General features: G+C 50.2%; 1 protein-coding gene across 1 annotated transcript; it reads left to right on the top strand.

Annotated features, from left to right (window-relative positions):
• The first annotated feature begins 366 nt into the window (after nucleotides 1–366).
• Nucleotides 367–12,028, top strand: idh3a (isocitrate dehydrogenase (NAD(+)) 3 catalytic subunit alpha). The gene is made up of 11 exons (XM_038267432.1): nucleotides 367–498; nucleotides 2,315–2,374; nucleotides 5,565–5,648; nucleotides 5,720–5,834; nucleotides 5,899–6,086; nucleotides 8,023–8,156; nucleotides 8,236–8,338; nucleotides 8,472–8,536; nucleotides 8,608–8,692; nucleotides 10,906–11,058; nucleotides 11,595–12,028. The coding sequence occupies exons 1-11, from the start codon at nucleotides 469–471 to the stop codon at nucleotides 11,676–11,678; spliced, it is 1,101 nt and encodes a 366-aa protein (XP_038123360.1). The 5' UTR covers nucleotides 367–468; the 3' UTR covers nucleotides 11,679–12,028.
• The last annotated feature ends 216 nt before the right edge of the window (nucleotides 12,029–12,244 follow it).

Consider the following 12,244-nt stretch of genomic DNA (forward strand, 5'->3'; position numbering starts at 1 on the left):
CTACATAGAATCCTTAAAATTTAGCTCAAATGCTAAAGCCATTCAAATGATAACTGCCCTTAAAGAACTGCAACCCTCGAGTACAGATTTGATTTTAAATTGTAAAATAATTGCCGTATATTTTGTAAAGCCCTTTGATGTTGTATCTGAGTGTAATTATTAATGTTCAATGTTGTTTTTGTATGTTTTTTTTTTTTTTTTGCAATAAAAAAAACATGTTTCAAGACTATATATATATAAAGATTTTAAAAATCTGCACAAAGTGAAGAAAAGTTAAAACATAAAAGTATCAAATATTTGTTAAAAGCACCATAAAAATAATCAGAACAGAAATTCGTACCTATGAAAAGTAAAGCGAGTGATGCATCTCGCACACAAGGTTTTCACCTCTTTGACAGATCGACAGGACAGCAGAAGCAGGTTGTAGTGAGGCATCTCGTCTTCGGAGGATCTCAGCTTCTCGTCAGGATGGCAGCAGGCAGCGTGTGGAGGTCACTGGTAAGAAGGAACATCTTTCTAACTGCTGGAAACTCTCTACCCGCGGTTCTACCTCCGCGCCGCGGGCTGCGGTTGGCTTCAGTGGGGGGGTTACCGAGGGAAATGACGGCTCCGGGTCTTAGTGTCCCGATAAATCAGCGTTTAGACTCCACTGTTAGCCTCTTAGCTGTTAGCATCGATCAATGTCCTTCAACAGGGAAGTCAGATGATGGAGAAGTTTCCTCAGCTTCACTCAGAAGTCCTCCTCTATCTATTTGAAGCATTGAACATGGACATCCGGCTGACTTACCGGCCTGTTTGTCCCGCTAACAGCCGGTACCGCTAGAAGCAGAGGCCGCTTTCTAAGTTGGCACCAGACCTCTAGAGAAAAGTGACGTATTAATGATTGTTTTCAGGTTAAACTGAAACCCTGCAGGTCAGACTAAAGGATCTGAACCAGAAAGGGAAGATAGTGGCTCTCTGGATAATTCGGCTGATATTGAACGCATCACTCTTGGAAACAGTTGCTATAAATCAGGATGTGATGTTTAGGTGTGGCTGCTGAGACCTGCGGCTGCAGATCCTGTTAGAATCTCACCTCTGTGGAGATTTAGGACGCAGCAACAGATTAGCACGCTGCCCTGCGTGGGGCTCATACCTGTCTGTCCGTGATGAGGGGTGACCTTCAGGGAGGACGGTGCTCCTCCCTCAGCTGTTTATATAGAAATAGTATAGACTCAGTCCAACTGATAGTACTGCTCCATTCACATCACAACCAAAAGGGTTAAATCACAAAAAACACTTGGAAGTTTGGACTAAATCCAAGGATTTAATGAGATAGATAATTTATTACAGTTGTTAGGAGGTCCTGGATGAACAGTTCTGAACAGGTGCTGACTGTGGAGATTCATGGTCAGGGATGGGATTAGTTTCTACCCTGGGTGCAACCTGTCAGAGCCAATCAGAGCTGAGGAAATGCCCCTTCTCTGCTCTGATTGGCTCTGACTGTGAAGATGACAACAGAAAACTCACACACCAGGAAGGTGTTTGGAGAACTTTGGTTCCGGGTCCAACGTGTTTGACATTGAAGCATGGGGCTGTCTCCATCAGAAGGACCATAAAGGGGTCATAGAATGCAGGGTTTCTATTGTCATAGATGAATAACGATGGTTCAGGGGGTGAAATGGACGTACAGAGAAGTTCAAACCTCATCAACTCCTCCTTTCTCTGCAAATCTCACGATTCTAAACTTCCACCATAAAACAGGGAATCCAAACGAAGCACCAAGGTGACGTAAACTCGGGATGTTGCCTTATTTGGTTCTGGCCTTGACTTTTGTCACGCCCCGAAATTGACATAAAGACCGCCCCACTGGTTCACTGCACAAGGGAGAGGGGTGGGCTGGGGGCCGGTAAGGCAGGCGGGGGAAAGCAGGGGGTCGCCGGTGTCCAGGCTACCGTCACCGGGTTGGGTTCAGTCGCTCCGTTTGCACTCTAGTCGACCAAAGTCCCGGATGATTTTTAAATTCCCTTCGGACATTTTTTTAGGTATGAAAAGTAGGACATGTCCGGGAAAAAGAGGACGTCTGGTCCCCCTACCATATCAACAATCTGATGTTTCAGTGAGTGAGTGATTGTTGCTATGATGCGTCTTTGCTCAGCAGCTTGGCTCGTTGTAAACCAACCAATCAGAGCACAGCTCATCTAAATATTCATGATCAAACCATAAAAGGAAGAAAACCTGTGGTTTCATTCTAGGGCTTTTAACCAGGCTGCATTAGGGCTCATAGAACAGCGGTTCTGGTGGGTTTACTGATCTGTCATGTTGTGTCCTGCAGGTAAGCCGGGGGATGGGTGGCGCCGTGCGGAGACCTGCTGTGTCGTCCTTCTCCAGAGGGGTGAGTGACTCCAGCAGCTTCCTGTAACACAGCGGTTGTTTCACATCTCAGCATCTGTCCAACCTTTTGGACCATCGCCGGGTCATTTAGGGAATTCCACACGTCCCTGGATGGAAACACCTCCACCAGTTTCTTGCTATAGCCCCATTTACATTACCCTCTAATAGATTTAAGAGCTAGGATTTTCATGAAAGTTTGAAATTTCCTGATTATGAAGACTGACTGTAAGGAGATGACGGCGTCTGCTCATGCGATCTTTATGTGAGAACCGAACCAGAACTGAACCACGCTGAACCCTGCTGATGAACCAGTACCATGTTAGCGCGGCACGGTTGTGTCTGGCAATAATGATAATAATAATTCAATTTTATTGTCATTACACTGTCACAAATACAGAGCAACGAAATTAATTCTCTGCATTTAGCCCCTCCCCTTGGGGAGCAGTAGGCTGCCATTGTGAGGCGCCCAGGGAGCAGGGTGGGGTTAGCGCAAACATCTGACTGGACAGGGTATCCCCATGATGTACAGACAGGTGAAAGAAGATATCCCAATGAAAACGCATTTAGGAGAGAAGTTGGCACAACTTCTGACACATGGATGTTGCTGTCAACTTAGTCCTGCATGTCGGTGACTCCTCACTACATTGATAATAAAGGGCGCCTTGCGTTTCATGCGTACAGACCATGAGATTACGTCACGCCACACAGCTGCAAACACTGATGTAGCTTAACGGCTGGTCCCCGGCTGGTCCCTGGCTGGTCCCCGGCTGGTCCCTGGCTGGTCCCCGGCTGGTCCCTGGCTGGTCCCTGGCTGGTCCCCGGCTGGTCCCCGGCTGGTCCCTGGCTGGTCCCTGGCTGGTCCCCGGCTGGTCCTTGGCTGGTCCCTGGCTGGTCCCTGGCTGGTCCCCGGCTGGTCCCTGGCTGGTCCCCGGCTGGTCCTTGGCTGGTCCCTGGCTGGTCCCCGGCCGGTCCTTGGCTGGTCCCCGGCCGGTCCTTGGCTGGTCCCCGGCCGGTCCTTGGCTGGTCCATGGCTGGTCCCTGGCTGGTCCTTGGCTGGTCCCTGGCTGGTCCTTGGCTGGTCCTTGGCTGGTCCTTGGCTGGTCCTTGGCTGGTCCTTGGCTGGTCCCTGGCTGGTCCTTGGCTGGTCCTTGGCTGGTCCCCGGCTGGTCCTTGGCTGGTCCATGGCTGGTCCCTGGCTGGTCCATGGCTGGTCCCTGGCTGGTCCTTGGCTGGTCCCTGGCTGGTCCTTGGCTGGTCCTTGGCTGGTCCTTGGCTGGTCCCTGGCTGGTCCTTGGCTGGTCCCCGGCCGGTCCATGGCTGGTCCCTGGCTGGTCCTTGGCTGGTCCTTGGCTGGTCCCCGGCTGGTCCTTGGCTGGTCCTTGGCCGGTCCTTGGCCGGTCCCCGGCCGGTCCTTGGCTGGTCCTTGGCCGGTCCTTGGCTGGTCCTTGGCTGGTCCTTGGCTGGTCCCTGGCTGGTCCTTGGTTGGTCCTTGGCTGGTCCATGGCTGGTCCTTGGCTGGTCCTTGGCTGGTCCTTGGCTGGTCCTTGGCTGGTCCCTGGCTGGTCCTTGGCTGGTCCTTGGCTGGTCCCTGGCTGGTCCATGGCTGGTCCTTGGCTGGTCCATGGCTGGTCCTTGGCTGGTCCTTGGCTGGTCCCTGGCTGGTCCATGGCTGGTCCTTGGCTGGTCCCTGGCTGGTCCTTGGCTGGTCCTTGGCTGGTCCCTGGCTGGTCCATGGCTGGTCCCCGGCCGGTCCTTGGCCGGTCCCCGGCCGGTCCTTGGTTGGTCCTTGGCTGGTCCCTGGCTGGTCCTTGGCTGGTCCCCGGCTGGTCCTTGGCCGGTCCCCGGCCGGTCCTTGGCCGGTCCCCGGCCGGTCCTTGGTTGGTCCTTGGCTGGTCCTTGGCCGGTCCTTGGCTGGTCCCCGGCCGGTCCTTGGCTGGTCCCCGGCCGGTCCTTGGCTGGTCCATGGCTGGTCCCTGGCTGGTCCTTGGCTGGTCCCCGGCTGGTCCCTGGCTGGTCCCCGGCCGGTCCTTGGCTGGTCCATGGCCGGTCCCCGGCTGGTCCTTGGCTGGTCCCCGGCCGGTCCTTGGTTGGTCCTTGGCTGGTTCTTGGCTGGTCCTTGGTTGGTCCTTGGTCGGTCCCCGGCTGGTCCTTGGCTGGTCCTTGGCTGGTCCCCGGCTGGTCCTTGGCTGGTCCATGGCCGGTCCCCGGCTGGTCCTTGGCTGGTCCTTGGCTGGTCCCCGGCCGGTCCTTGGTTGGTCCTTGGCTGGTTCTTGGCTGGTCCTTGGTTGGTCCTTGGTCGGTCCCCGGCTGGTCCTTGGCTGGTCCTTGGCTGGTCCCCGGCTGGTCCACTACAATTCCTTTTTAAACATCTAAAATATTCTTTCTGTCATGATTTGTGGACATTAAGACCTAAAGCCTCATCAGACCCTGTAATTCAGTGAAAAGCTGGAGTCAGAGTAAAAAGTATTCATGCCCAGACCAGTGGCTGGAAGTTGGAGGGGATTTTTCTGCCATTGAGCGGCGTTTGACTTGGAACGGCCATCTTGAATGGCTGCTACTGTAGTCGTTGGAGGCGACGCTGTAAATATGGTTTGTGCAGCAGAGATGATGCAGCTCATGCATGTCTGCAGCTTCGCCCACGCACTGAACTTCCTCACTAACGGGTCTAAAGATCCCCGCCGTGTCACGTCTGCTTGCTCGCGGGGAGTGATTTAGTCACATTTGTTTCACTTTTCACTACAAGTTTGCACTTTTGAGACAGTTTTGTTTACATCTCAAGTTTAAACTGTCTGATTTACAAGATGGAACTTTGTTTCTAATAAAAGAGGAAAACCTAAAATACATGAGTGTTTTTGAAACATAGTTGAACCGTTTTCATTATCGTAAAAACAGATCGAATCGAAATTCATCAAGTCAGAACTGTATGAATGAAAATTGAATCGATTCAGGTCTTTAGCTAAAGTATCCAGTCTTAGTCCTCATGGGTTCTCTGCCCAAACATCTCCACCTCAGTCCTCTTTCTGAAGCTTCTTCTCTTGGTGATCCAAAGCGGCTCCTCCAGCAGCAGTGAAGGTGTCATTCGGACAGAACCCTGCAGCTTTGGACGGATCCTCCTGGGTTCTGGATGTTCTCTGTTCTGCAGCATAAAGTATTGAAACGGACCAGCTGATGGCGTTTGTGTTTGGCTGCAGATGCAGACGGTCACCCTGATTCCAGGAGACGGGATCGGTCCAGAGATCTCTGCTGCTGTGGTGAAGATCTTCGACGCTGCTAAAGTGAGTCTCCTGTTGGATCAGAACCGCCTCTCCTGGTTCAGATGTGGAAACTGACCCGTTTTTCCCCGCAGGCCCCAATCAGATGGGAGGAGAGGAACGTGACGGCCATCAAAGGCCCCGGCGGAAAGTGGATGATCCCTCCTGACGCCAAAGAGTCGATGGACCGCAGTAAGATCGGCCTGAAAGGTCGGTCTGATCCTCCCACTTTGCCATATCTCCTCTGGATCGCTCTGACCTTCGTCTCCTTCAGGTCCTCTGAAGACGCCCATCGCTGCCGGACACCCGTCCATGAACCTGCTGCTCAGGAAGACCTTCGACCTGTACGCCAACGTGCGTCCATGCGTCTCCATCGAGGGCTACAAGACGCCTTACACAGACGTGGACCTGGTCACCATCCGGGAGAACACGGAGGGCGAGTACAGCGGCATCGAGCATGTGGTGAGTACCAGAAGGTCCTGGTTCTGAAGGCCCAAACCCTGATGGCTGAGCCTCCACACCCTGATCATGCTGGAAATGTCTGGCCCGGTTCTAGAGCGTGGTTCTCTCCTGATTGTGTTCTTTCATACTAATCGGGTTCTCATGCCCCACATCCTGACGCTGCCGCCCCCGTGCTTCACTGAGGGGCTGCAGATATTTCAGGCTGGTGAACACAGAGAGGAGTTAGCTGTTAGCTTTGGGTTCCTGATGGAGAACTGGTCTCCTCCTCCGTCTCCAGGTCCTTCAAAGATCTCAGAAACAAAGGCGAGAATATCATACTTTTAAGCATCACTATATGGAACATGTTCCGATTTAAGGCGTAGTTTAAAAAACATTTCTGATGTTGAGAGGACCAACTCTCTGCATAGCCGCGTGTGAAGGACCGCCGGCTCTGATGCCGAGTTTTAAGTTTCATTTGGCAAAATGTTCATTTGATTTGTGTTTATCTGTGTTCTTTATTGTTCCTCCACTAAATGAAAAAGTCAGAATTTATTATTATTCTGTTCCAGTTGACCCATATTTACGCTCCGTTCTCCCAGAGTCCACACTTTTCTGTGTTCTTCTAAAGAACATACTTGGCGAGGACACGAGTCCGGACTCGTACTGTTTGCTGGCTCCGGCCCGCACTGAACCATGGGAAACGACGAGCCATGAAAGATTTTCTCCTGATGGATCTTTGGTCTCTTTATAATTATGTGTAGATAATTTTTCTTTTGTTTTTATTGTTTTTACTTCTTATTAATCCTGTTAGAAGCTTCTCAGATGGCCTAAAAACTTTGAAATAAAACGATATAAACACATTTTTAAAGAATAAATATTTCAGAAATGAGTGAAACTGAGGGAAGTTTGAGCTCCTTCTGTATTGATGTGGATGATTCGCTCCTCAGACCAAATGTTAGATTTCTATTCAGGTTTAACCAGCAGGAGGAGCTATAGGGGGCGCTGTAGGCTCCAGATGTTTGGTGAAATGTAACGGATGTTTCCTGAGCTGCAGCGGATCGGTCCCGGCGCGGCTCGGTCCCGGTGCAGCACTGCCCCGGCGCGGATCGGTCCCGGTGCGGATCGGTCCCGGCGCGGATCGGTCCCGGCGTGGATCGGTCCCGGCGCGGCTCGGTCCCGGTGCGGATCGGTCCCGGCGCGGCACTGCCCCGGCGCGGATCGGTCCCGGCGCGGATCGGTCCCGGCGCGGATCGGTCCCGGCGCGGATCGGTCCCGGCGCGGATCGGTCCCGGCGCGGCACTGCCCCGGCGCGGATCGGTCCCGGCGCGGCACTGCCCCGGCGCGGATCGGTCCCGGTGCGGCACTGCCCCGGCGCGGATCGGTCCCGGCGCGGATCGGTCCCGGCGTGGATCGGTCCCGGCGCGGATCGGTCCCGGCGCGGCACTGCCCCGGCGCGGATCGGTCCCGGCGTGGATCGGTCCCGGCGTGGATCGGTCCCGGCGTGGATCGGTCCCGGTGCGGATCGGTCCCGGCGCGGATCGGTCCCGGCGCGGCACTGCCCCGGCGCGGATCGGTCCCGGCGCGGCACTGCCCCGGCGCGGATCGGTCCCGGTGCGGCACTGCCCCGGCGCGGATCGGTCCCGGCGTGGATCGGTCCCGGCGCGGATCGGTCCCGGCGCGGCACTGCCCCGGCGCGGATCGGTCCCGGCGTGGATCGGTCCCGGCGTGGATCGGTCCCGGCGCGGATCGGTCCCGGCGCGGCACTGCCCCGGCGCGGATCGGTCCCGGCGTGGATCGGTCCCGGCGCGGATCGGTCCCGGCGAGTCGGCTCATGTCTGTAGATCTGCAGATCTCTCTGCTGCCGTCAGACGTTCAGCTTCATGTCGTCTCATCAATCCTCTGCTTCCTCTGGATGCAGCAGGGCAAGTTTAACATTTCTCTGGTGTCGTTGCCTCAGATTGTTGACGGCGTCGTTCAGAGCATCAAGCTGATCACGGAAAACGCCAGCACACGCATCGCAGAGTACGCCTTCGAATACGCCCGAAACAACCAGAGAAGCAGCGTGACGGCCGTCCACAAAGCCAACATCATGTGAGAGCCTCCGCCCTGCAGACCGTCTCCCTCTGAGGAGAACCAGGCAGCTTGATGGAGATGTGATTTCTCTCTGCAGGCGGATGTCAGACGGCCTGTTCCTGAGGAAGTGCAGGGAGGTGGCGGAGAACTACAAGGACATCAAGTTTACAGAGATGTACCTGGACACCGTGTGTCTTAATGTGAGTTTGAGAGTTTTACATAAACTCCATCGGCTGCTCTGATGGAGACGTTTTCCGGGTCTAAGGGAATCTGATGGTTCTGGCGAAGCTGCCGGATATCTTCCTCATCCTCTGCTTCCTTCTCTGCTTCCAGATGGTTCAGGATCCAACCCAGTTTGACGTTCTGGTCATGCCCAACCTGTACGGCGACATCCTCAGGTCAGTGCCAGTCAGACGGCTAGCAGCCAATCGGAAGCCTGGGATTCTGACATCATGTGACTCTGTTTCAGTGACCTGTGTGCCGGTCTGATCGGAGGACTCGGCGTCACTCCCAGCGGGAACATCGGCGCCAACGGAGTGGCCATCTTTGAATCGGTGAGAGACTACAGCTGAACGCTGACGAGAGATGTTGGGAGATATCGCCATGACAACATCAGGGTTAGATACAGCAGCTCAGATCCAGTCTGGGTTTAACTCAGGGATTTAATTGTGACCAAGACCCACCGAGTATCGGTGGTTTTAGTTGATAGTTGCTGTTACTTCCTGGATATTAGCGGTTATGGAGGACCAGCTCTACCATCTTTAAAAATAAATACAGAAATAAATAAATGCTCAATAAATAAATATGCAGACAATTAATTGCCCCTAAAAATACAATAAACAAATAAATGTAGGTAGAAATTAAGTTATACAGTGAGACATTAATGTGTATATATCTCTTTTAATTAGCTTATTTATTTATTTTTTGTCCATTATATTTATTTATTAACTACTTATTTTTTTAAGTATTTATTTCTGTGCATGTTATAATATTTATCATCTCTTTTATTCTTACTTTGTATGTTTTTACCCTCAGATTTCAGCTCTCGAAAACTGACAAACTCAGCGATAGAGTTGATCCCTTCCTACTGTCATCTGAACCCCCGACCCCTTTACAGGGGAACAGAACAAGTTGCCTGTTTAGCCAGGTCAACAATTCCATTTAAACTGGTTATTAGCCGTTTAACCTGGTTATTAGCCAATTAACCTGGTTATTAGCCAATTCAATTGGTTATTAGCTAATTAAAACTGGTTAGTAGCCAATTAACCTGGTTATTAGCCAATTAACCTGGTTATTAGCCGTTTAACCTGGTTATTAGCCATTTCACCTGGTTATTAGCTAATTAAAACTGGTTAGTAGCCAATTAACCTGGTTATTAGCCAATTAACCTGGTTATTAGCCGTTTAACCTGGTTATTAGTCAATTAAACCGGTTATTAGCCAATTAAACTGGTTAGTATCCAATTAAACTGGTTATTAGCCAATTAACCTGGTTATTAGCCGTTTAACCTGGTTATTAGCCAATTAAACTGGTTCTTAGCCTATTAACCTGGTTATTAGCCATTTCACCTGGTTATTAGCCAATTAAAACTGGTTATTAGCCAATTAAACTGGTTATTAGCCAATTAACCTGGTTATTAGCCAATTCAATTGGTTATTAGTCAATTAAACCGGTTATTAGCCGTTTAACCTGGTTATTAGTCAATTAAACTGGTTATTAGCCAATTAAACTGGTTAGTAGCCAATTAAACTGGTTATTAGCCGTTTAACCTGGTTATTAGCCAATTAAACTGGTTAGTAGCCAATTAAACTGGTTATTAGCCGTTTAACCTGGTTATTAGTCAATTAAACTGGTTATTAGCCAATTAAACTGGTTATTAGTCAATTAAACTGGTTATTAGCCAATTAACCTGGTTATTAGCCAATTAACCTGGTTATTAGCCAATTAAACTGGTTATTAGCCAATTAAACTGGTTATTAGCCAATTAAACTGGTTATTAGTCAATTAAACTGGTTATTTGCCAATTAAACTGGTTAGTAGTCAATTAAACTGGTTATTAGCCAATTAAACTGGTTATTAGTCAATTAAACTGGTTATTTGCCAATTAAACTGGTTAGTAGCCAATTAAACTGGTTATTAGCCAATTAAACTGGTTATTAGTCAATTAAACTGGTTATTTGCCAATTAAACTGGTTAGTAGCCAATTAAACTGGTTAGTAGCCAATTCAACTGGTTATTAGTCAATTAAACTGGTTATTTGCCAATTAAACTGGTTATTAGCCAATTAAACTGGTTATTAGCCAATTAAACTGGTTATTAGTCAATTAAACTGGTTATTTGCCAATTAAACTGGTTAGTAGCCAATTAAACTGGTTATTAGTCAATTAAACTGGTTATTATTTCATATTAGCTGGCTCTCTGCCTGTGATCAGCAGGCAGAATTGGGTCCATTTCAGAGGAAACTGGTTTCAGCATCAGGTTCCTGCTGCTGGATTCTCTTAGACCCGGTGTTTTTCTGTCTAAGGAAAACCAGCTGATTGCATCGACTCATTGACTCTTCAGCAATCCCTCACACTAAGCATGCTTGTAGCGACAGTGGAGAGGAAAAACTCCCTTTGAACAGGAGGAAACCTCAGTCTCAGTGTGAGCGGCCATCTGCTGAGGCTGACTGGGGTACCGTACCGTTCATGTGGACGGATGTTTGTCTCCAGAACCTCCCTGCTGTAATAGAAACTTTCTGAAGACCAGATGCGTCTCCTTCTTGCAGGTCCACGGCACCGCGCCCGACATAGCTGGATTGGATCTGGCCAACCCCACCGCCCTGCTGCTCAGCGCCGTCATGATGCTGCGCCACATGGGTCTGCATGAGCACGCCACCAAGGTCCAGACAGCCTGCTTCGAAACCATCAAGGAGAAGAAGGTGAGGCGGGTTGGTTTTATTTTGTCGGTGGATGATGCTGTTTTTAATCCCTGGTCCTAAACTCTAAGGTTCTACTGGTCCGGATTAGTTTAGATCAAGAATATTATCTGTTTACAGCATCGTAAAGAGCTGGAACAGATCAATTTCAAAGGCGGGATTAACGGGTTAGCCTCATCAGGTCAGAACCAATCCGATAACTACTGATGCGAAGCAAAAATTCCAAGCGACGCGCTCCGTTTTTGTCATTTTGCTGTCTGTGAAACATTTTTAGTCATAGAGGAAAGTCTCCAGTGGCCGATTTCTGCCGGTTTCCTTAAAAGAAGCTTTGCTTTCTGGTACTTTCTTTAGTGTCATTGCTCCATTGCCGTCACCAGCTTGTTTTTATGCTAGCAGAAAAGCACTGCTGCATTATGGGTAATTCTGGCACTGAGACCCGCCCATCGTAAAGTCCCGCCTCCTGCGCTGTGATTGGATGGAGTCGACGGCGGTTTACACTCTTTGCTGAGGCTGAAGCTGATTGGCTGCTTCTGTTTCAGGTGCTGACAAAGGACCTGGGAGGAAACTCCAAATGTTCAGAGTTCACCGCTGAGATCTGCCGTCGCGTCCAGGATCTGGACTGACGCGGCTGAGCTGAGGGGGGCGGGGCTTGCCCAGTCCTCTGCTGACTCTGTCACTTTTTGACCTCCTTCAATCATCCAGGGTGGTGCCTCTGAATGTTTAAGGAGGTGTTCTGTGTCCACAACATTCACATCAAATATAACGCACAAATGAACGAGATTATATCCGAGGAGGGGGAGGAGTTCCAACCAAATATCAGCTCATCAGTGTCATCGGCTTGTTTCATTAACTGATTTTTAACCGTAGTGCTCAGTCAGCGAAGCTCAAGTGTCTTATTTATTGTTTCTACTTCCTGTTCTGTTCGTATTCTGCCTCTAGAACCACAAATATAAACTGTTCATATGGAAAAAAAGCCTTCTGTGTTTAATGAGTCTCATTCCTCTTCATCATCCTCATCCAAATGGAGTCGACTCCTGGTCAATCAGGGAAACAGGAGAGGCTGAGTCACTGGTTGCTGTGGTTACTCTTCAGCAGACAAACACAGGAAGTAGATTTTTTAGCTCTTAACTGTCGGTAAATAAAATTGGAACATTTTAAAGGAACTATTTTGTAATCAATTCAATTTATT

Source organism: Cyprinodon tularosa, unplaced genomic scaffold (genome assembly GCF_016077235.1).
Source record: "Cyprinodon tularosa strain WSP-4 unplaced genomic scaffold, ASM1607723v1 ctg672, whole genome shotgun sequence".
Classification (NCBI taxonomy): Eukaryota; Metazoa; Chordata; class Actinopteri; order Cyprinodontiformes; family Cyprinodontidae; genus Cyprinodon; species Cyprinodon tularosa.